This window comes from Balaenoptera ricei, chromosome 11 (genome assembly GCF_028023285.1).
Source record: "Balaenoptera ricei isolate mBalRic1 chromosome 11, mBalRic1.hap2, whole genome shotgun sequence".
Taxonomy (NCBI): Eukaryota; Metazoa; Chordata; class Mammalia; order Artiodactyla; family Balaenopteridae; genus Balaenoptera; species Balaenoptera ricei.
In genome coordinates, this window is record NC_082649.1 from 104,197,859 (window position 1) to 104,221,755 (window position 23,897).

At 53.8% G+C, this 23,897-nt stretch overlaps 1 protein-coding gene across 3 annotated transcripts in view; it reads left to right on the top strand.

Annotated features, from left to right (window-relative positions):
• NUP210 (nucleoporin 210) overlaps window positions 1–23,897 on the top strand; it is a 106,348-nt gene that overhangs the window by 26,331 nt on the left and 56,120 nt on the right. For all 3 annotated transcript variants that reach the window (XM_059940470.1, XM_059940471.1, XM_059940472.1), the window contains exons 5-13: window positions 1,616–1,766; window positions 4,971–5,103; window positions 9,798–9,956; window positions 10,519–10,587; window positions 12,273–12,379; window positions 13,324–13,464; window positions 14,371–14,508; window positions 15,447–15,602; window positions 17,110–17,308. In XM_059940470.1, coding sequence (XP_059796453.1) covers window positions 1,616–1,766; window positions 4,971–5,103; window positions 9,798–9,956; window positions 10,519–10,587; window positions 12,273–12,379; window positions 13,324–13,464; window positions 14,371–14,508; window positions 15,447–15,602; window positions 17,110–17,308 — 1,253 coding nt within the window. The remainder of the gene's footprint in view (window positions 1–1,615; window positions 1,767–4,970; window positions 5,104–9,797; window positions 9,957–10,518; window positions 10,588–12,272; window positions 12,380–13,323; window positions 13,465–14,370; window positions 14,509–15,446; window positions 15,603–17,109; window positions 17,309–23,897) is intronic.

Consider the following 23,897-nt stretch of genomic DNA (forward strand, 5'->3'; position numbering starts at 1 on the left):
TCATGAAGACGGTAGTCCAGTTATTTTACAGACCCTCCCCCATTTCGGGTTTATCTGACTTTCCTCCTGATTAGACCCAGAGTTCTGCATCTTTGCAGGAACATCACAGAGGCGAGATTCCGTATTCTCGTTGCGTCGTATCATGATTTTGTTGGTCCATCAATGATTTTGTTCGCTGTCATCACTTGGGTAGGGTGGGGTCTGCCAGGTGCCCTGCTCTGAAGTCACTTTCTTACTCCCTTGCAACTGATAAGTATTTTGTGGGGAGTTACAAGTCTGGCCTTTTGTTTACACCTTCAGAAGTCCAGCTCAGGGTTCCAGGACACATCTAGGCTCAGCTCACGGCCATTTCCACGGCGGGCACCCTCATGCCCTGATGCTGTGCAAGCCAGGTTGCCCTCTTGGGTCAGAGCTCTTTGGGGGCTGGGCTGTCAGCCTCTGTCTCTGGTTGAGCTCTGGAATTTCTGGGGTCTCAGTAAGCCGGGAATGTGGGCTCTAGGTGCAAGAGACCTGCATTCCGGTCCTGGCCTTGTGATGTCCTGCCTGTGGCCGTCATCAAAGACTGTGACCACCTGAGCACCAGCTTCCTCCTGCAGCAGATGGAGGTGTCACTGTGCCCACCTCTGAGGGTGGCAGGGTGGGCGAGCACGTTGACGGGGCTGAGAACCCCTCTCTGGGCCGGGCACATACTAGATGTTCAGGGGATGCTGGTTGCCTGCCCCGCTTCGCGCCACCAGGCTTGTTTCCTGCCCTGACGGCCCCCGGAGCTTCCAAGCACCCAGTACGTAAGCCGAATGCTGACCAAAGTCCAAGGTGCTAAGGGGTGCTGGAACCAGAGTGTCCTGGATTTTCATAAAATACAGCGTGTGACACCTTGTAAAACTGGGCAAGGAAACAAATTACTGCGTAGTATAGCGTCCGGCAGATCTTGGGGAGAATGAAAGCGTGTCCAACTGACTGCTCTCATTCGGGTGGAACGGGGGGCTTATCTGTAAATCGCAGGCTGCCAGGGAGAGACTCAGGCTGGCCCCGCTTACCAGCCTGTGCTCTGGGGGTCGCACCCCATCCCGAATTCTCCCTCCCTTCTCCCCACAGCCTAACCCCAGGGAAGGTAGGATTCGATGTGATTCCCTATTCCTAACACTTGAGGGCGTGGTCATTGAACCATTTCCCAGATGCAGGATCTGGCCAAGGAAGGGGGCTGGGACTCGTGGGGAGCCCTGAAGAACCCTGGCTGGGCCTGTGGTCCTGGGCCTGCTCTCAGCTTCCGTGAGCCTCACCTTTCACGTCTGTGAGACCAAAACATTTTGACTAAGCGGGCGGTCTTCAAATTTCAGTGCCTGCCTTTTATCATAATCACATTGGGATTTTTATAAAATGCAGATCCCCAGGCTTCGTGCAGACCAAGGGCCGGGCCGGGGCCAGGAATCTGCCTGTTTCACAGGGATGTTGGCAATTCTGATGTAGGACATTTCAGGGACAGGTTTCTAGGCAGCACTGACTAGGTCAGCACCACTTACATGGTGTCTGGCACCACGCAGAGGAGCTTCGGAGAGTGAGTGTGTGAGGTTCCTGGGTTCCACGCATCAGGTCTGACCGCACGTTCCTTTTCCAGCATCCTGACTTTTTTGGAGTCCACGTACATCCCTCCCTCCTACATCTCAGAGATGGAGAAGGCGGCCAAGCAGGGGGACACCATCTTGGTGTCCGGGATGAAGACGGGGAGTTCCAAGCTGAAGGCACGCATCCAGGAGGCCGTGTACAAGGTGGGCGCACGCGGGCACCTGCGCTCCGGGGCGGGATCTGGACGACTGGTTCCCTCACATATTTAGTAGCAGAGAGGAGATGCCCTACCGCGAACGGTGTCTGGTGTGAGCCACGGCTTAGGAACAGGTGGCCGGGGCACCAGAGCCGCCACCTCTGCAGTCACAAGGCATCTTCTCGCCTCAATTTCCAGGGAGGTCCGGAAGCAGTGGGGTTGGCATCAACTAGCTTATCTTCAGTGAGCTCCCCTGTCCTGCTGTAGAGACACATCCGAGCCTTTGGAAGTCCCAGGGTCTGCCAGCCATTTCACCCTGTGCCCCACCTTGAGCCCTGACACTGGTTGCCTGGTCCCACATGTGTAGGGCTCGGACTCCGGAACCCCCCTCCCCACGTCGTCTGGCCTCACCAGCACCTGCTTCTCCATCAAAGCCCCATTTTGGGAATGGAGGTGGGGCAGGGGCAGAAAGGACAGCGAGAAGTGGGTTTAGCCAAGGCCTGGTTCCTTCCTGGTTCTTGTGGGCTCAGGTCTGCCCTGCCTGGGCCTCCTTTGGAGCTGCAGACCTGGGGTCTTCCTCTTGTTTGCCTGGTTCCTGGAGCCCACGCAGGAAGTTTGCGGTACATCTGCTGGTTAATTTCTAAAGTGACAGATGAGAATTCGCTCTCTTCAGCGGTTTAGCTGTAGTTTGGGAATCCTGGAGGGTTTTGGAAACGTGAAGCAGCCACGTCCAGGGCAGTCCTGCAACGTGCCTGGGATTGCAGTTAGTATTTGGGGAGTTTGTCTCCTTGTGTCCTGGGCCGGGACCGGGCCCCCGCTGAGCTGCAAAGGCGGCCTTGTCCTGCCTGTGGAAAGCATCCACCTCAGAGCCCGGCCCAAGGTGGGTGCTCTGTGTGGTGGTTTTTTCTTTTTAATGTATCAGAGATACTATTTAACTTACTGGTTTTTTTCTGTTGAGTTATAGTTGACATACAACATTATAGTAGTTTCAGGTGTACAACATAATGATTCGATATTTGTATATATTGCAGAATGATCATAATAAGTCTAGTTAACATTTGTCACTATATGTAGTTACAGAGTATATTTTTTTTGTGATGGCAACTTTTAAGACCTATGCCGTTAGCAACTTTCAAATGTGCAATACAGTTATGTTAATTATAGTCCCCATGCTATACAGGACATCCCAGGGCTTATTTATTTTATAACTGGAAGTGGGTACTTTTTGACCCTCTTCACCCATTTTGCCCACCCCCTTTTTGGCAACCACTAATCTGTTCTCTGTGTCTGTGAGCTTGGGTGTTTTGTTGTGTTTTTTAGATTCCACATGTAAGTGAGACCATATGTTATTTGTCTTTCTCTGTCCCGAAGGGGAGGAGCTCAGTCAGCACCTAGATCCAGATCCAGACTGGTTAGAAGCCAGACTCTCAGACAACAGCTTTTTTTTTTTCTAATTAATTTTTTTTTTTTAGATTTTAACTTATTATTTATTTATTTATTTTTGGGCCACGTCGGGTCTTCGTTGCGGCGCACAGGCTTCTCTCTCGTTGTGGCGTGCGGGTTTTCTCTTCTCTAGTTGTGGCGCGCGGGTTCCAGAGCACGTGGGCTCTGTACTTTGGGCACACAGGCTCTCTAGTTGAAGCACACGGGCTTAGTTGCCCCGCGGCATGTGGGATCTTAGTTCCCTGACCAGGGATCGAACCCGCGTCCCCTGCATTGGAAGGTGGATTCTTTACCCCTGGACCACCAGGGAAGTCCCCAGACGACAGCTTTTAAAGGACACACATATGTACAGTCCTCTGGGGTTGCGAGCAGAGCCTCCCTGGCCCCCAGAGCCAGGGGATCTGGGGGTGTCTCCTGGGCGGCAGTCACAAGAATCGGGGCTCCAGACAAGGGTGCAGGCTCCTTTCTGGGAGACGCCATGAGCTGTAGTGAGGCAATGGGGGGTACAAAGATAATGTCCGCAGCCTACGTTCCCCGAGAGCCCCTCTGTAGACCCTACACGTGACAGCCCTGAAGCCTGCCCTCCAGGCCGAAGCCTCTTTCCTGCAGGTAGGCCTCTTCCACCTGATGGCTGGAGGGGGTGTCAGTCAGCTGTGTGTGCAGTGTCGGGGGTCGTAGCCCAAGCACTGTCTCTGATTTGACGGTCCTGTGGGGCGCAAGGGCCCCCAGGGCCAGGTGATCCAGGGGCATCCCCTGGGCGGCAGCCGCGAAACCCAGGGCACCAGGTGTAAGAGCTGGGGTCCTAGAGACGTATAAGAGCCCCCCTCCTAGAGATGCCGGTGCTCTGGAGTGGGGCAGAGGGAGGGCATGAAGGTATGTCTCCCCAACCCCCAAGGCCTCAGGAAGGGTTTACTGTCAGCCTTTAGATGTGTGTTTAATTAGAAGCCGCCCCTCAGGTGCAGCCGTGATGATTAGCTAATGGGCCTCTTTCCAGAAAGATCGGGTTTCTCTGCTGTGCCCTGGGGCTGGTAGCTGATTAAGAACTCTTTCTCCGTTGGTTGCGGTCCTGTGGGACCCAAGAGCCCACGGCTGGGCACCAGAGACGGGCATGGAGACACATTCTCTGGCAGCAGCTGCCAGAATCAGTGCACCAGAGGGGGTTATATACTCCTTTCTGTAAGAAACAGGCGCGCTTAAGTGAGGAGAGGGGCTGTGACGGTGCCCTTGCCGCCCCCGTTCCTGAGAGCCGTCTGTGGGCCCCTCTGCGCAGGCAGATAAGCCTCTTTCTCAGAAAGCCCGGCGTGTGTCCGTCTGCTGTCTGTGCAGTGCCCTAGGGTGGTGTCCCGCCAAGAATAGTCTCTCCAATCGTCACGGTCCTGTGGGACGCAGGAGTACGGCCCCCAGCACGGGCCTTTGGGGCTTTTGTGGGTGGAGCCCCTGGGCCCCTAGTGGCCTCTGTATCCATAGCCATCACTCCTGGCTCCTCGCTTTTCTTTCTGTTTACTTCTTACTATTTAAAATTGAGCTACAACCTACATACTGTAAAGTGATGTGCTCGGTATACTTTGGCAATGACCTCTAAATGGCTGCCTGCTGTACCACAGGGCTCCCCTGGGGTTCTGGGGTGTCCAAGGTGCTGCCTTGTGTTCTCACCCTAACCTCTCTGTGCCCACATGAACAGACTGAAAAGTTCTAAAGACCCTTTCTCTTGCTCACACTGACCCCTACTCCGGGCCCACCTCACCTTTTCTCTCTTCCTCATGCTAAGAACGTCCGCCCCGCGGAGGTCAGGCTGCTGATTTTGGAGAACATCCTTCTGAACCCAGCTTATGACGTCTACCTCATGGTGGGGACATCCATCCGCTACAAGGTGCAGAAGATCAGGCAAGGAAAGATTACAGGTGGGTCACCAGCTCAGCTTGGTACTCATGGCAACGGCTCCCCTTTTTTATCGTGGTGAAATAGGCATAACATAAAATTTACCATTTTAACTATTTTTAAGTGTTAATTTTAGTGACGTTGATTACATTCACATTTCGTGCAACTATCACCACCATCCATCACCAGAATTTTCTCATGTTCCCAAACTGAAACCCTGTGCCCATAAAACACTGACTCCCCATCCCCCTTCCCCAGCCCCTGACAACCACCCTTGTGCTTTCTGTTCCTATGAATCTGACTGTCCTCGGGACCTCATATAAGTGGAATCATGTAGTATTTGTCCTTTTGTGTCTGGCTTATTTCACTGAGCAGAATGTCCTCAAGGTTCATCCATGTGGTAGCAGGTGCCAGAATGTCCTTCCTTTTCATGGTCAAATAACATTCCATTGTCTGTATAGACCACGTTTTAGACCCTCAGCCATGGATGGACACTTGGTTTGCTTCCACCTCTTGGCTGTTGTAAATAGTGCTACTATGAACATAGGTGTGTAAATATCTCTTCGAGACCCTGCTTTCCATCTTTTTGGGTTTATAATCCCTTTGTTTTAAGAATGTCCGAAGCCATGAGCTTCACGTTGGACTGGGTTTTGCCAGTGGGTCTGCCACTGACTGCGGGCAGCCTTGGCAAGACGCTGCTCCCTTTTGGGCCTCAGTTTCTCTGTTGGAGCCCTCGAGGCCTTTCTGCCTGTGCTGAGGGCAGAATGAATTAATGGACGTGGATTTTTTCTGGAAATTCTAAAGTGCCGTGTACATGTGATGCATTTTCAGTGGTGAGTGTTCTTAATGCAGCACCAAGCCTCCTAAGAATTATTATCGTTATCATGTTTTTGTTTAGTTTACACACATTTCTTGGTCAGAGCACAGGTCATCTAGTATCTCGGGTACAAGAGTGTCCCATTCTAGGCCCGAGCGCTTGGACGCATGTCTGGGCAGGTGCTTCCCCCAGGTTGCTGGCTGCTCTGTCTGTAATACAGGGCATCAGTTAAGAAGCGTGTAGGTGCTTCAGCATCCGAGCAGCCTGGGCTTGGTCCATAGTTGGGTCTGAAAGTCTGAGGGCAGTGGGTCTGGTCAGTCATTACTGTGTGGCAGGGCGCTGCACCCCGGGGGAGGCCTCAGAGCCGAGGACAGGCCCCTGCTTCCCCGAGGCCCGGTTCTCTCCCACACGGGGTGCCCTGCTGAAAGGCAGTAGACTGGGAGTCCCAGGCGTCCCCGTGTGCTGGGCGTGCAGCGTCCGGCTCTTTTGCACTTGTCAACATGCAGGCGGGTTGTGTACGAAGCTGGGCTGGGGGTCCTGGCCAGAGCCTGGCGTGCACCGCAGACTTTCGGGAAGCAGAGTCTAAAAGCAAAGGGACGGACCTGGGTGTGGCTTTCTGAGACTCTTAAAGGGGAGATGGCTCAGCGGTGGAGTTCTCAGGACCCTGTCCCTGCGTCCTCAGGCGGAACGCAGTGGAGACAAGTTGAAAGGCCAGAGGGCACCCACAGGGGCCTCTCAGAAATACCCTCTCCACCGGAGCACTGTCTCGAACACATTGTGGCCTGATGGAGACAGCCTGGAACATCTGACCGTCATGAGAGTTTCCTAGGTGTTGTGCTTTTCACATTATGACCCAACAACTCTGTGAGGTGGGTTTCATTAATACCCTGTTTTACGGACTAAGAAACTGAGGCACAGAATGCCTGATAGTCACAAAGCTGTCGGGTCCTTGGCCTTAATCACTCCTGCAGGGTCGAGTGGTCCTGGGCCCCAGAGGAGCACAAGAAGGGCTTTCTGTTCTCCCAGGGCTGGGCGGGTGGCCCCTTTGTGAGGGCAGATGAGGGCGGGGAGCTGTGCCCCCACCAGGGAGGTTAGAGGGGATTTAATAAAGAGGGATTCAGAGCTCACCCTTCGGTGCATGGCCCAGATGGACAGCACATCCCAAGACACCCAGAGAACTTTGGGGTTTGCTCACTGACCTACGGTAGAAGTCAAAGAATGGGGCACATGAAAGATACCCCCAGACAGGAAGTAGTTAAGCTGCCTCTCTTGCATCTGTGTGGTAATGAGATGGAAAGCGCCTCCAAAAATAAACACACCTACGTGACTGATGGTATCGGGTGCCACAGGGCTGGAGTGGATTCCAGACAGATGCTCTGGGGGCACAGATGGGGGAGGAGCCAGCAAAGGTCCACCGAGAACAAGACGTCCGGGTGGAAGTTCACTGTGCATTTGTTTTGATGGGTTGTGTTGTTTTTTTTGTTTTTTTTTAAATTGAGATACAATTCACATCACTGTCATTTTTAACTGGCTGCTAGACAGGAAAGTCAGGGGATGACATCATTGCAGGGAACATGAATTTTGGCAGGCCCCTGTCTTGCATGCCATCCCGCAGAAGGTTCAGAGAATTACAGGTGAGAGAGCAGTTACCCCAAATTAGTTCTTCATATTTTCTTTCAGTCTTTCCTCCTTAAAAATGTAATGTTGCTTCTTGCCTTCCATATTTTTATTTCCCGACGTCTGCCTGCCTTCTGTTAAGTAGTGGCTTCCTTTCTCTCGGGCCCGTTTACAGAGTCCCTGCTCTGTACTGTGGGCACTGCTGGGGGGCTGCAGTGGTCAGGGGGCTGCCCGGGTTCCTCCCGCCTGGAGCTCCAGTGTTGACCTGCAGACACCCCCGCCAGTGGGGCAGGCGAGGGAAGAGAGGGGCCTGGAGGAGGGGTGTCTGTGAGGCCATGGGCAGCGTTCCCAGCACGGAGAGGGGGCACAGCCTTCTCCCCTCGCTCCTCGGTGCCTGGTGCTGGCATTGCAGATGCGCCCGGCCCAGTAACCAACCTATTAGACAGAACAAGATGTGGGGAGGACGAGCTGGCTGAGAGAGTCGATGTCTGAAAAGAACCCGGGTGACGGGAATGCTGGAAATTACTGGGATAAATTGTGCTGAGATTGGAAAAAGGACGGGTGTGGGACAGGGGTTCCTGCGTCCAAGACTCAGCTGGTAAAGGACCCATCGCACCCTGAGCCATGGCCTCCCAGAGCGAGTGCATGCTGGGCTGCCTGATGGGCTGGCCTCGGAGGCAGGACAGTGGGCTCCTTGTCATCTTGGGCTCAGACCCACCGCCCCCAGAGCTCCATGGTCCTCCCCGGACCCTGCATGGGGTGGGAGTGGGGGGGTTCTGACAATCAGAAGCACATCTCGGGGGTCAGCCAGGGTCGGGAGGGGTCAGAGACCGGGTCTCCTAGGAGAACGTGGGCCTCCTGGCCATGGAAGGGCAGCCTACAGGATGACCCGTTACCCTCAGCGGGTGATAGCAGGGCTGGATTGGGGCCCCAGGAGCAGCCTTCCTCTGCCTGTGGACAGACGGGGACCTTTCACATCCACAAAGGCTTCCTTGTTCAGTGCCTCTGAGAAGTAGTGAGGTCCTGCAATACAAGAGGTGTCGAAGGGGTCCGCCAGACGAGCCCTCCTCTTCATCGCCTTCGGGCTTTGTAAGTAGGGTTACGTCATATGGTGCAAGATCCGTCCAGAGTCGGTCTATTTATTTCCTAAAAGGGCCCTCTTCGTTTGCAGAATGTTAAACAAGGGAGGACGCTAGTGCCTCCTGAAGCAGCACCGAGCAATGCTGCTCTCGTTACCTTATTATTTTATTATGACGTGTATCCTTGATGCACTGCTGCTGTGTTCTGATCACTGGGTACATCGTCTACAAGAGTCTCAGCCCAGCATGGCTGGGCTTCCCCATTAGAGACCAGGAAGTGGGTTGTGTGGACTGGAGGGGCTTCTCAGTTGCAGCGAGAGTCAGAATCCCCTGCAGGGCCTGTGCAAACGCAGAGCGCTGGCTGCCCGCCCGCACCCCTCCTCCCCCATCCCCCGAGTTTGGTTCAGCAGGTCTGGGATGGGGCCAGTTATCTGCAGTTTCCCAGGTGATGCTGATGGTCCGGGGAACACACTTTGAGAACCCTCTGTTCCAGGGCAAATTCTTGGGGACTTATTGGAACACACAACAGATACCCTAGGACAAGAGATGGGCAAGTTGACCCCCCCCCACCTTTCAGAATTCCTGGGAGTTTTGAAGGATGTTCTAGCTGAAACTCCTCCAGGATCCTTGTCCTGGGCGCCTCCCATGGCAGCCCCTGCCTGGGACCCAGTGGTGAGCAGGGAAGCCGTCTGTGGTCCTTGCATCCTGTCCCTCTCTCATGCAAGAGGGCTGCAACGGGGCCACGTACGCAGGCACAGTGAGTGGGTTATTTGGAATCCCCCAGAGGACCCCCAGGTCCAGTGAGCCCCACCCTGGGCCCCTCGCTGCAGAAGCAGAGTTCACTTGCTTCCGTGATGAACAGAAAAGGGTCTGATGTTGGTATCCTGCCAGCAGCTGGCAGTTTGAGTCACAGGCTGTGCTTAATTTAAAAAAAAAAAAAAAAGCTGCTCATGGCATCCAGAAAAAAGTGATTGCCTCTGAAAATTCATGGAGAGTGTCAGCTTTGTCCACAGGCATGGAGAATAATATTAAAATTTAAAGCACTGAAAAAAAATTAAGCCAAAAAAAAAATAAAAAATCAAGCAGCTGTACTGACAGCAGGGTCCAGGGATTGGGGTGGGGGAGGGAGGTGACATTGACTTTTAACATTTCCTGTCTTTGCTCTCTCTCCCCGTTTTGTTCTTCTTTGTTTCTGGGTGGCCAGAACTCTCAATGCCCTCCGATCAGTACGAGCTACAGCTTCAGAACAACGTCTGGGGCCCCGAGGGAGACCCGGGCCGGCCCGTGGCGGTCTTGGCCCAGGACACATCGTTGGTCACCGCGGTGCAGCTGGGACAGAGCAACCTGGTCCTCGGCCACAGGAGTATCCTTTTCCCGGGCAGCGCGCACGCATCTGCGTGTCCTGCACAGGAGACGTGCTGTTTGGAAGTCAAGTCACTTTTCTCCCTGAAAGCTTGGCGAGGCTAAAAATAGCCCCGTTTTCCCTCAAGGTCTGAAAATCAGAAAGGACCAAAATCGCACCCCAGCTGAGCGCCATCGCTCACCTCTGGGGAGACTTGCTGGAGAGGTTTTGAGGTGAGGGGCGGTGGCCGGAGAGGAGCCCCAACCCTGCCTCCGGAACCTTCTCTGGTCTCATCTGAGGGGCCTGGCCGAGGCTGTTTCCACACCAGGGTGTGGGTTGTCATGTGTCCCCAACTTGTTCGCATGCCCCAGGTGGTCTCCAGGGTCCTTGCAGAGGGCCCGCTTTTGGAGTGGAGGAAGTGCCCTGTGGCCGCTGATTCTGGAAGAGGCCTGTGCTGTGCGTGGCCTCGGGCTGGGACCTTCCCATCCCCTCTTCTCCCCACGTGGTGTTGATGATAACGAAGCCGCGGGAGCCAAGCTGACAATTGCCAGCTGGTTTATTTGTTCCTTAATTCAGAATCCAGGTATCCGCATGCAGGGCGCTTCCCGGTTACCCAATAGCACCATCTACGTGGTGGAACCCGGGTACCTGGGTGAGTGTGGGCATCCTGGGTCGTTTGTGATTACAGGAGTTAAAAAGTCAAATAAAAGTAACAGCCCCCCAGGAACTGCTTCACTCTGGCCAGCTCTGCCAGCGGGGAGGCCCGGGACATCAGTGCCACCCTGCCCTTCCCGGGGCTGCCCCCCCCAGCCCTTCCCCTGTCTGTGCACAGAATAAGCAGAGGGTAGACCAAGGTCGGCTGGTGGCCAGCTCTGCAGGGAGAGAAACAGGATAGGGTAGAGTGGGGGAGGGCTCTGTCTTCTGGTTTTATACCAGGGCTCTGCCCAGACCTCACCATGGCTATGGACGTTTGGAAGATGCCTTGGCGGAAAAGAGGGGGAGGCTTGAGGCCGAGAGAGGAGGGGAGGAGTCCACAGCCACGGAGGACCCGCACGGGCACAGCCAGGGCCCAGGAGCTGCCGTAGAGACGCCCCCTGGAAAGATGTCTGGACGCACGTGTTACCTGGGCCTGAGCCGCCTCACCTGTTGGGCGCCCTGAGGTGGTTCGGGTGAGAGAGCTGTTGGCTGATGCCCAGCGGCCCCTGGTCCCCTTGTTGGCTGCTGAGTGAGGCTGCTGTTGGGTGAGACCCACGCTGGCATGTGGTGGCCTCGGGCAGGTGGCCCTGTGTGTCTTGGGAGCTCCATCCGCTCAGAATCCTTGGTACCTTCTGTCTGTCTGGCACGTGCGGGGCACTGGAGTCTGGAGGAGGGAAGTGGGGGCCTTGTGCTTGGTTTTGCAGGGAGAGACCGCTGCAAACAGACGGTGACAGGACAGTGGTAAAGAGTTAGTAAACGTGAGTGCAGCGGAAGGGCTTCTGGGAGATGGTACCTGAGGCAGGCGTTTTCTCAGAAGCTGCTCTTGTGTGGGTTCGTTATCCTGGCAGAGGCACAGCTCAGGCGATGGCGTGGAGGTGGGAGGCACGTGGCGTTGCAGGGGTCAGCCAGCAGCTGGCGGCATCGAGTGTGGGAACAGAGCTGGAGGCCTGGGAGGGCAGGGCCGGCTCACAGGGAGAGCGCTCACAGTGTAGACCTACTGTGGATTCAGGGGGTAGACTCACGGTGGATTCAGGGTGTAGACTCACGGTGGATTCAGGGTGTAGACTCACTGTGGATTCAGGGTGTAGACTCACTGTGGATTCAGAGTATAGATTCACTGTGGATTCAGGGTGTAGACTCACAGTGGATTCAGGGTGTAGACTCACGGTGGATTCAGGGTGTAGACTCACGGTGGATTCAGGGTGTAGACCTACTGTGCACTCAGAGCGTAGACCTACTGTGGGTTCAGAGTGCAGACTCACTGTGGATTCAGAGCATAGATCTACTATAGATTCAGAGCACAGACTCACAGTGGACTCAGAGTGTAGACCTACCGTGGGTTCAGGGTGTAGGCTCACTGTGGGTCAGAGCCACCGTGGACAGAGTCAAGTTTGAATGGGCCCTGGAGCAGCCGGTGGGGAATGTTTTGTCCTGGTGCACCTGAGGTCAGCTCAGGTTCTGAGGGCTCAGGCCTGCTGTGGGCATTAGGTCTCACCGTCACGCACAGCTGGCTCCTCCCCGGAGGAGTGCAGAGGAGCGGCCTTGGGGCCCCGGTGCTGACCAGGCCTGGTGCCATCCTCTGCCTCAGCCACAGACCCCTGTGGCCTCAGCGCTGAGGCTCTGCGCCTGCCTGTTTTGTAGGGTTCACAGTCTACCCTGGTGGCAGGTGGGTGCTCGAGACCGGCCGCCTGTACGAAATCACCGTCGAAGTGCTTGACAAGTCCGGCAACAAGGTCTACCTGTCGGATGTGAGTCCCCCTTCGGGCCTGATGGAGTTGGGGGAGTGGGGTGCATCTCCTGGAGCAGCTGCCCAACGAGCAGCCCCCAAACACAGGGGGCCCTGAGCAGGCAGGCTGAGTTGGGGTGCTTCCTAGCGGTGCTGCTGGGTCCATGGAAGACACTGTCATGGGACCCCTCGGGCGTCTCAAGAGCCTGTAAGCCTGTGAGTCTGCACCAGGGGCCCTGCTTCCTACAGGGCTGGAGCTGGGAGAGGAGGCCGCGGGTAGCAGGGTCACAAAGGCAGTGCCGCGGAGGTGGCGTCTGCCCGCTGCCCTCCTGCCCCTCCTCATTAGCCCGGGGACCTCACAGCACTGAGAGTCCATCCTTCCCTGCCCTGCAGAGCCTCAGGGCCAGGAATACCTGCAACGTGTCCAGAAGGCCCCTTGACTGAGGCCAAGCTCAGTAGCTTCCTGGCTATGGAAAGAACATCACAAATGGGCAGGTGGAAAGAAGTCTCGGCCGTGTTTGGTCCTTTGTGAGAAATTCCCAGGATCAGGAGAATCTCCGGACCTTCCTTGTGGGGTCTGAGGTTTCAAGGAGGGGGCGAGGTTCCCCTTCAGCCTCTCTGCAGAAGCCACTGCCTTCCTTGTGTTACTAGACAAAGACTCTGTCGATCACCATTTTGGGTGAAATTAGCTCTAAGGGCTTTTGATGTCCTTTTTTGTATTTGGTGGTTTCCTTGCTGGGACCACAGGGTCTGAGAGCCGACAGTAGCCTTCGGGCTCACGAGTGCCAGGTCCTCGGGTCACGAGGGGAGGGCAGCCTGGGAGGGATCAGAGGCCAGAGCACTCAGAGCTCAGATCCAGGGCTTCGTGTAGTTCATCAGCCTGGCCTGGCTGCTGTTTTGGGGCCACACGGCTTCTTTCCTGAGTTGTCCCGGGAGCTCCTCTCACCTTCCTGCCTCACCTTCCAGAACATCCACATCGAAACCATGCTCCCTGCAGAGTTCTTTGAGGTTCTGGCTTCTTCCCAGAATGGGTCGTACCATCATGTCAGGGCGACAAAGAAGGGCCAGACGGCCATCGAGGCCGCCCTCACCTCCGTGGTGGACCAGGCAAGTTGGCGCCTCCCTCGGCAGCACCCCCCCCCCCGCCCCCCGGGACCTTCGCAGACGGAAATGTCAAACCAGGCTGGACATGAGCCCGGGGGAGTCGGGGCCCCAAGAGTGCACTGCTGTCGTGGGCACCACAGCGGGGGGGGGGGGGGGTCCCTCCTGCTCTGGGCTCACGGTGGTGTCCGGGGCTAGGGGGTTTGGCCTTTCCCTGTCCCCTGTCCCTGTGCTGGGCCAGAGCCCCTCTTCCTCTGCCCTTTGCTGGCCCCTGTAAAAGTGAGCCTGCACCTCTGGGACTGGGGCTAGAAACCCTTGCTGGGAGCAGTGTTGGGCCCGTGTGTCCAGCTGTGCACTGACCAGGGCCCACGAGCATCTCTTTGGCTGTTTTGGCTGCTTGGATCCTTCAAAGTTTTAAAATATCCCCCTGTATTTAAAAGGCCAGTCAGTTTCGGTGGGAGCAGATTTTACTGATTGGAAGCTTGGCGTGGGTATTCTTATCTTCCTACCCCACACCAACCTCTCCCGGACCTGGCAGCGGCAGAAATGGCCTGTGAGCCAGGCAGAGATTCCTACCAAAGTGACCACTTCTGTTCTGGGGGTTTTGGGCGAGTTGCTTTCATGCCGCATGACTAGATTTCCCCATCCGTAAAGTGGGGATAACCACATCCGTCCCGTCAGGGGTGCTGTGAGGATGCAGTCAAGCAGCGTTTCTTTGAGTGGCAGTTACAGAGCCACCAAAAGCCGTCTCCATGGAGATGGAGAAGGCCGCAGGGTACCGGGCATCTTCCTTCCCACTCCCCCACAACTGAAAAGTCTACCCTGGGGACCAGTCCCCAGGGAGGGGCGGGGGCCTGCTTGAGTGCTGACCTGGTTGTCATGGTGGCATACGGCACCCTCACCCCCTTGCAGGACGGAGGGGTCCACACGTTGCGGGTGCCTGTGTGGAACCAGCAGGAGGTGGAAATCCATGTCCCCATCACCCTCTATCCAAGCATCTTGACATTTCCCTGGCAACCAAAGACGGGCGCCTACCAGTACACGATAAAGGTAACCGTGAGACCCCGTCTGGGTGCATTCCTTTGGGTGTTTCCATGGGGTTGGGGCTTTATGTCCATTCTGTTTCTGTTATAATTACCTTCTAGTGGTCAGGAGAGAATTCAAAATCAGAGTCTTTATGCTTTCTGTATTTTCTGAGGTTTCTATCACAGCAGTGTATTTTGGTAATTAGGAAAAAACCTTGAAAAACAGTAAAGAAAGCGTGATAAAAAAAGTTCTGAACACGCATTTAACTTCCACATGTGTTTCTTTTTGTAAAAAATTATTGTTTTCCGGAAGCAGTGTAAAGATCTTTAGAGAAAAATTTGGAATTCGAGGGGAAGGGGTCTCCAACTCTGTCACATATAAGGTGTTCTTGGTCTTTGACGTTCACGTGCCCACCTGGCGTTAGTGGCAGGGCCCGATGCTCGTCGGGGCTAGAGCCCATGTGGCCTGCCCCGTCCCGTCAGTCCCTGCTGTCTCACGGCAGTGAGGACAGGTGTCCTGTGTGTGTACTGGGACCCACTGCCTCTTCACTCAGGTGTGTCACCTTCTTGACCCCTCGTCTGGAAGCCTCTGGGCTGTCCTTGACTTCGCGGCAGATGACTCGGAGCGGGCAGGGGTCTATGTCAGGAGGCGGCAGGGAAGCCGAGTCCTGCACCCGGCTCTGGGGCGCAGGTCTTCCCATTCCAGCCTGAGCTCGGGAGGTGCCCCTGGGTCCTGGGGCCACTGTCATGGGCATATGTATACGCTTGTGTCAGCCACAAGGTCCCCAGAATATGAGGACCGGAAAGAGACAGGGTGGGGAGGGCGAGGGGCAGAGGCAGTGCAGCCAGACGTTGGCTGATGCCACATGTCACCATGTGGCGGCGCAATGCCGACTGCGTGTGAGAGAGAGAGGGACCAAGGGACGGGCAGGTGGGCTGACCTGATGATATTTCCCTCCCCAGGCCCATGGTGGGAGTGGGAACTTCAGCTGGTCTTCCTCGAGCTCTCTGGTTGCCACGGTCACCGTCAAGGGCGTGATGACCACAGGCAGCGACACTGGACTCAGTGTGATCCAGGCACATGATGTGCAGAACCCGCTACATTTCGGTGAGATGAAGGTGAGACCTTGGGCCAGGACGGCCGCGGGGAGGGGGTCTGCAGCCACCGTCTTAACCAGCCTCAGGCTTAATTCAGAAACACCCTTTTGCCCTTGGTCTTGCGCTCGGCTTTGGTGGTGGTGGTGAGGGCATCGGGTGTCAGGTCCAGCCCTGCCCCTGAGCTCACGGCCAATTCAGGGAGATGGTCGTCCCATCCCACACCAGGCAGGGATGGGACCAGCCGGGTCTCTGGAAGGGAGACCAGAGGACACAGAGACACGAGGTATTCAAAGGAGTCATTCTAGACGATTTCCCCAAGCTGAAAACTATGAATCTCCAAGTTGGAAGGGCCACTGGGCGTTGGGTTGTAAATTCACAGTGAAGGGAAAGTGCCCAACTCCAAGAGACCGGCCCCAGTCCTTTCCTCTGACTCCTGTTCAGGTCCAAGTCGGGAGTCCCTGCACGGGACCCCTACACCTGGTGTTCGTCCCAAGTGACGTGGGACCAACTCAGCAAAGGCCAAAGGTGGGAGTGGCCACCTGCAGCCGAGCCTCTGCCAGCCCCACCTGGTGGCCTCCGGACCCCAACTCTTTCCTGACCGCCTGACCCTGATCTCAGCCTGTTTTATTACCACATTTAGGGCTGAAATGAAAGCTCCATATGTAGTGCGTCCATCCCCAACCTTCTCCTACACTGTTTGGGACACTGACGTACAGGTTTTTCTCCTCTTTTTATTTCGATCCACACACACACCTACCTAAAGATCCATGTAACTCGTGTAAGGAGGGTTGTAACTGAGACCCCTTAACTGCAGCACAATTGTCAAGTATTTGGATAATCTGAGAACAGGTTGCCCCCTCCCTTGCCCCCAAGCTTCTTTATCGCGGTAAATGTGCCCCTCTCACCTGGCTGCTCAGCCCGGAGCCTGAGGACAGTTCCTGAGCATGTGTAGTGGTCAGAACCTGGCTTCCAGGGCCACCTGCCTGGTGCAGACACCACCGTGCTCCAGCCGGGCAGGCTCTTAACCTCCCGTGCCAGGTTCCTCATCAGGCAGACAGGTTGGTAATAGAACCTTCTTAGCAAGGAGGCTGAGAGGATGGGATGAGTTCATTCTGTTCTTGGAACAGAGCCTGGCGTGTGAGAAGTTTTGTGTGGTGTAAGTATTAGTGTTGTTGCTGGTGACGCCTCTCTCACCCTGCACACTCACCTTCTTTATGTCCCTCCATACGCGCTGAGCCGTATGTGCCTCAGGACCTTTGCACGGACCGTCTTGTCTTCCCAGACCTTTGTCTGGCTGCCTCTGACACGGCTCCCAGGTCTGAGCTCCTACAGCACCTTCCCAGGGAGGCCTTCCCTGACGGCTCTGTCCTGAAGGTCTCCCCGCCCCCAGCACACACCGTCGTGTCCCCCAAGCTCAGGCTTCTCACCGATGGGTCCTCAGTGCTCATACACAGGGTATCAGGAAAGCGGAGCAGCGGCTGTTCCTCCTCCGAGGAGCCTGCCCACCGTGCACGCCCCTGTCCTCCAGGTGTACGTGATCGAGCCCAGCGGCATGGAGTTCGCCCCGTGCCCCGTGGAGGCCAGCACGGGCCAGAGCCTGGAGCTGCCCCTGAGGATCCACGGCCTCATGCCCGGTGGGGCTGACGAGGTGGTCACGCTGAGCGACTGCTCCCACTTCGACTTGGCGGTGGAGATGGAGAACCAGGGCGTGTTCCAACCACTCCCAGGTAAAGCAGCGCTGTGAGCGGCCGCCGGACGGCAGGGTCGGGGCCGACGGCCTGGGTTCTCAGCGTGGGTTGCCCCAGATTCCTAATTCAGGGGCTGAACCAGCAGCAGGGTCATAGCCTGAGAAATGGCATTCGTCCCCTTGTCCACCATCAACAGTGGTCTGGTCTGGATCTTACTGCCACGTGACTGCATGTCACTTGGCTTTCTGAGCCTCAGTTTCCACATCTCTAAAACGGGCGTCATCCGAAGTAGGAGTGCATGTCACCATGCCCGTCACAGTGTCCGGAATGTGATAGGTGCTCGGAATACACTGTCAATAGGGGTTCTGACGAGTTACAGAATTATAACACCTTAGTGACTGCACGGTCCATCGCTCCAGGACCATCGAAGCCAGACACCCCCAGCAGGGCTGGGCAGTGATATTGGTGGTGACGGTGGCAGCTGTGCTGAGCCTCCGTCTTATGGGGTGTCAACCCTGCCGGGCGTGGCGCGTGCACTTGGCGTGCGTGACCTCACCAGGCGTCACAGCCACCGTGGGAGGAGGGGCTGTGCTTGGGTCACGTGTCGGACGAAGAGACTGAGGCTGCGTCGCGCTGCCCGAGGTCCCATGAGGTCCCTGGGCCGTGAGGGATATGGAGCTGGGCGTGTCTGACACTGACCCTGGAGCCTTAGTCCCCCGGGAAACAGGGCCTCCCAGGGGAGTCAACCCAGGCAGTGCCCTCCGATTGCAGATGACGAAAACCAAGGACTGATGGTGAGTACGCTCTGGGCAGGGTTAGAGTGGACGGGGAGCAGCGTTCGCGGGCACACCCGTGGGGCGTGTGTGCACACAGTGGCCTGGCGTGGCGGAACCTGTCGAGTCCGGAATCACGGGGGGCTTGGGGGGGCGTGGACCTCAGGGGCCAGAAGTGGGGGCCATGGCTGGTTTTGGAGCAGAGGAGTGACCACGTGATGCTGGCAGAGTTTAGAAAGCTTGACAGCAGAGGTGTCTGTAGGCTCGCCTGTGGGACCGAGCGGCTTTCCACGCCGCCGCCGTGGTTGTCGGCACTCACGGAGCCGTCTGAGCGTGAAGCTGCTTGGATGTCACAGAACGTCCCTGGACATCACCGCATTCACATCCTTCCCTGGAGGTGCTGCTGCATCCTCTCTGACTGGCCGGGAGAAACCGGGCTTTATGAACTGTGTCCCCAGTGAGGCCACCATTTAGGGTGGAAGCAAACATCAGTGTGGGAGAGAGAGGCCCACCGATGGCGGGAGAGAGAGCCTGCTGCTTGCACTGCCCCCCGACGCGCGTCCTGGAGGGGTGTCCACAGGCTGCAGCCAGGGGGTCCCAGGAATAAAGGATAATGGACAGGGTTTGGGTTCCACAGTCCTGGGTCCCAGCTCTGCATTTGTCAGAATTCCCGGCGTGCTCTGCTCCAGATCTGTGAGTTTCACCTGTGTAAATTTGACCTTAAGAGAAAAAGAACCCTAAAGAAATGCTGACCTGCAGATAATTATGTGTGTGCGACAGCATTTAGGATGAAGTGTACTGATGCCTGCGGCTCCCTTTTTTGTTTTTTCTTTAAGATTTTTTTGATGTGGACCATTTTTTAAAGTCTTTATTCAACTTGTTACAATATTGCTTCTGTTTTATGTTTTGGTTTTTTGGCCATGAGGCACGTGGGATCTTAGCTCCCCGACCAAGGATCGAACCCGCACCCCCTGCATTGGAAGGCGAAGTCTTAACCACTGGACTGCCAGGGAAGTCCCACGGCTCACTTTTCGAGGCATAAAAAAGTGGGATGGACTGATGGATGGGAAGTGGTGGATAGATATGCAGCAGAGGAAACAGAAACAAATGTTAGCTGCAGAATCTAGGGGACAGGCTTGCGGAGCTTCACAGCATGATTTCTTTCTAAATGTTTGGAAAGAAAACTATACAATTCCACCAGAATGGCATTTTTTAAACAGGTGGAAAATACCAAGTATTGGCCGGGATGTAGTGCAGCTGTGAGCAGCAGTAACTCGACACAGCCATTTTGGGGGGGCTAGTTGGCAGAAGTGACGAAAGCTGAACATAGGTGCTAAGGACCGGAGGTGAAATCCTGCGCTCCTTGGGACACACCCGACAGAAATGCTGAAATACGTACCCCAGAGAAACGCCACACGTGCTCAGAGCAGCACAATGCATCCCACGTGGCCCCACGTGGCCCCGGGAGCGGCGCCAGGCTCCCGGCTCCGCGTCCTCTTGCCCTGCATTTAAATGCAGGGAGTGCGGTCTGCCCTTCCTCGGCCGTCCAAAAGGGTCACACTGGGCTCACTTTGCTGTGACGCTTCATGCGCGGCAGCCTGAAACATAGATGCTTTCTGATAAAGTTCGAGAATCTCCCAGCCACCCGCTGCCGGTTCTGGCTGCCAGAGGGCGAGGCTGGGGTCCCAACGTCAGGGTGCCCAGGAGGGTCCCGCCCCGGGAGCGTGTGGTTTTCTCTGAGGCTCCAGTGTGGCAGCTGGCGCTGTGGGTGGAGGGGAGGCCCCGGGCCCCACCACAGGGCTGGGCTGGAGGTGGTGGTCCTCGCCTCCAGGCTGGCCAGGGGACTGGGGGGCTCTCTGGCCTCTGCCCTGACTCCTGGCCCTCCTCAGGCCGCCCACTTTCTCCCCGTACAGCCGCGTGGGGACGCGAGGCTCCTCTGCCCGTGAACTCACGCTGGGGCCCAAGTCTGCAGCTGTCGTGTCCATCTCATCCTCAGAGAGGAGGTATCCTGGCTCAGGTCCCAGGCTCGATCCCCTCCCGGTGGCCATGCTGCAGGGCGGAGACCAGCTGCCCATGTGCCCCGGGCCTCCGTCTGTCCTGCGGCCGTGGTCCTGTAAATGGTCCAACAGGTCTCCTCCGGTCAGTCACCTCGGATAACTTCATGATGTTGGATGATTTAAAACCTTCATGCTGTGGACTTCATGGAAAAGTGCCTGGAGGCTGGAGGAGCTCTGCAGATTTTCCTTAACGACCCTGATGGCCATCTGGGCCAATGTCACCTTGGCAAAGCTACCTTGCCAGTGGTCCTGAGGAGACTGGAATAGTCCATACGAGCCTCCTTGTCAGCAGGGAGGCCTCAGTGAGGCCCTGCACCATGGTGACCTGCTAACTACACTAACTGACGATATTAACCAACAACACTAACTATACTTACTGTGCTAATAAATACCAACTACACTAACTATACCAACTATTCTAACGATACCAGCTGCACTAAAAATACAAAAAAAAAATTCAGATAAAATGAGAAAAAGAACAAAGAAAATAAAGAAAAATAAAAGAGTAGAGAAAAAAGAATAAACAAAATGGGGGTAAAAAGGAAACAAGCCAACTGTGGGTCCAAGGCCATCAGGTCACCAAAGGCAGCTTCCTGGGCTATAAAGACCCAAAACCTGGGCCCAGCAGGGACTTCTATAGGTTTTCTGTGAATACATCACAGTGGCACCTTATGAGATCAGAGCAAGAAACGGACCAGTCACAGATGGGGATAAACTACAGTGGTTTTCTCACTGATTGGTCTCAAGACCCCTTTACTCTTAAAATAAAAGGATGTAAAGAGCTTTTTGTTTATGTGGGTTATTGGAGATTGATATATACTTTATTAGAAATTAAAACTGTAGGATAATTCAGTGCCTTTTCATTTCTAGTTTGAAAATGTGTAATAATTTTGGCTTTTAAAGACCTTATAATATCAACGCTTGAAATGTTGAATTCCTTTTCCTTAAACTCTGGTCTCAAAATAATACTACAACTCAACTGACATCACGACACTATAGGAAAATGTTCTGTTGCATAAGACACGGTAAGATAAGTATCTTTATTATTTTTGTTATTATGTCGAATACATAGTATTTGAAAACCTGGGATGTTGAGGGGTGATTCCAGAACTTCCCCTTGTGAAGCTCACAATCCAACTAACCCACACAGAGGAAACAATTAGAATAGCATTTAAATGGGAATTCATTCACTATCAATTCTAAGAACTATCGGCTCCAGGAAGTAATGCATATGAAGAAACTGCATGGAAGACGAGTAGAGACCTGGCCTGGGTATGAAGGTACATTGTTAACATCTATAGAGCTGAGAGGAAGTTAGTTTTCATCTGATTTTCTCCAGTAAGATCAGGAGATTTCTCATCAGAAACCTTGGAGGCCAGACGGTGTGGGCTTGATGTATTCAAAGTGTTGAAGGAAAAAAGCAGTCAACCAAGAATCCTATATCTGGCAAAACTGTCCTTCAGAACTGAGGGAGAAATTTAGACTTTCCCAGATCAACCAAAGCTGAGCGACCTCTACCACCAGACCTGGCTGCAACGAGGGGCATCCTTCAGGTTGAAATGAAGGACAAAGCCCCGTGAAGAAATTAAGTAAATACACAGATGATTAGAAAAGCTGGTGCTATTGTAACTTCAGTTGGTAGCTCCACTGTTTGTTTCATACTTGATTTAAGAGACTACTGTTTTGTTTTGTTTTTAATATTTATTTGAGAATTGATCATGCCTTTATTTATTTATTTATTTTTGCTGTGTTGGGTCTTCGTTTCTGTGCAAGGGCTTTCTCTAGTTGCGGCAAGCGGGGACCACTCTTCATCGCGGTGCACGGGCCTCTCACTGTCGCGGCCTCTCTTGTTGCGGAGCACAAGCTCCAGATGCGCAGGCTCAGTAGTTGTGGCTCACGGGCCTAGTTGCTCCGTGGCATGTGGGATCTTCCCAGACCAGGGCTCGAACCCGTGTCCCCTGCATTGGCAGGCAGATTCTCAACCACTGTGCCACCAGGGAAGCCCCAAGACTAATGTATTTTTTAAAAACCCAGTTAGTCTGTTTTTGGACACACGATGCATAAAGGTGTAATTCTGTGACATCAGTAACTGAAAGGGGGTGGGGTCAGAGCTGTACAGGAGCAGAGTTTTTATATGTTATTGAAGTTAAACTGGTGTAAATTGGCATTACACATTATAACTTTAGGATGTTAAATGTAATCCTATGGTAACCAGAAAGAAAATAGCCATAGAATACACACAATAGGAAATGAGAAGGGCAGTAAAATGATTCACTACAAAAAATCAGCTAAGAGCAAAAGAAGATGGCCATGCAGGAAATGAGGGACAAAAGAGCCAAAAGGCATATAGAAAACAAACAGCAAAATAAAAGAAATGTCTTTAGTAATTATTTTAACTGTAAATGGATGAAATTCTCCAAACAAAAGGCAGATTGGCAGAATGGATTAAAATGTATGATCCCGCCATGCTATCTATAAGAGACTCATTTTAGTTCCAAAGACAAGAAAGTTGGGACTTCCCTGCTGGCGCAGTGGTTAAGAATCTGCCTGCCAATGCAGGGGACATGGGTTCCAGCCCTGCTCCGGGAAGATCCCACATGCCGCGGAGCAACTAAGCCCACGCGCCACAACTACTGAGCCTGCGCTCTACAGCCCGCGAGCCACAACTACTGAAGCCCACGCGCCTAGAGCCTGTGCTCCTCAACGAGAGAAGCCACCACAATGAGAAGCCCACGCACCACAACGAAGAGTAGCCCCGCTCGCCACAACTAGAGAAAGCCTGCACACAGCAACGAAGACCCAATGCAGCCAAAAATAAAAAATAAGTTTAAAAAAAGACACAAAAAAGTTGAACATGAAAGGATTGAAAAAGACAATCCATGCCATGCAAACAGTAACCATAAGAGAGCATTGTGGTCATACTAACATCAGACAAATAGACTTTAAATCAGAAACTGTTACAAGAGACAAAGAAAACACTGTATATTCAGTACAGCTAGAAGATAAAACTGTAAACATTTTCGCCCCTAATGACAGATCATCAAGATATATGAAGTGAAAATTGGCATAACTGAGGGAGAAATAGTCGGTTCTACATAAGAGTTGGAGCCTTCAATACCCCACACTCAGGGATGGATAGAACAACCAGACAGAAGATGAGCGAGGAAGTAGAGGACTTGAACAACACAATGAACCAACCAGATCTAAGACACATGCGACCCTACCCACCAACACAACACACAAGTGCACGTGGGGCCTTCTCCAGGACAGACCACGTGTTAGAGTACAATTTATGTCTTAGTAGATTTTAAAAGATAGATATCATACAAGGTATCTTCTCCAACCACAACAGGAGGACGTTAGAAATCAGTAACAGAGGAAAAGTGGAAAATTCACAAATTTGTGGAAATTACATAACATACTCATAAAGAACAATTTTGTCAAAGAAATCACAAGGGGAATTAGAAATTACTTGGAGATGAAGGAAAACGAAACAGGACGTACCAAACTTAGGGACACAGCAAAACAGTGCTAAGAGGATAATTTATAGCTATAAATGCTTACACTGAAAAACAAGATCTCAAATCAATAACCTCACTTTGTGCAACTTAGAAAACTAAAAAAAGAAGAACAAATTAAACCCAAAGCTAGCAGAAGGAAGCTGACAATAAAGATTAGAGCAGAGGTAAAACAGAGAATAGGAAAGCAATAGAGAAAATCAACAGAACCCAAAGTTGGTGCTTTGGAAAGATTAGCAAGGTTGGCAGACTGTTAGCTAGACTGACTAAGAAAAAAAGA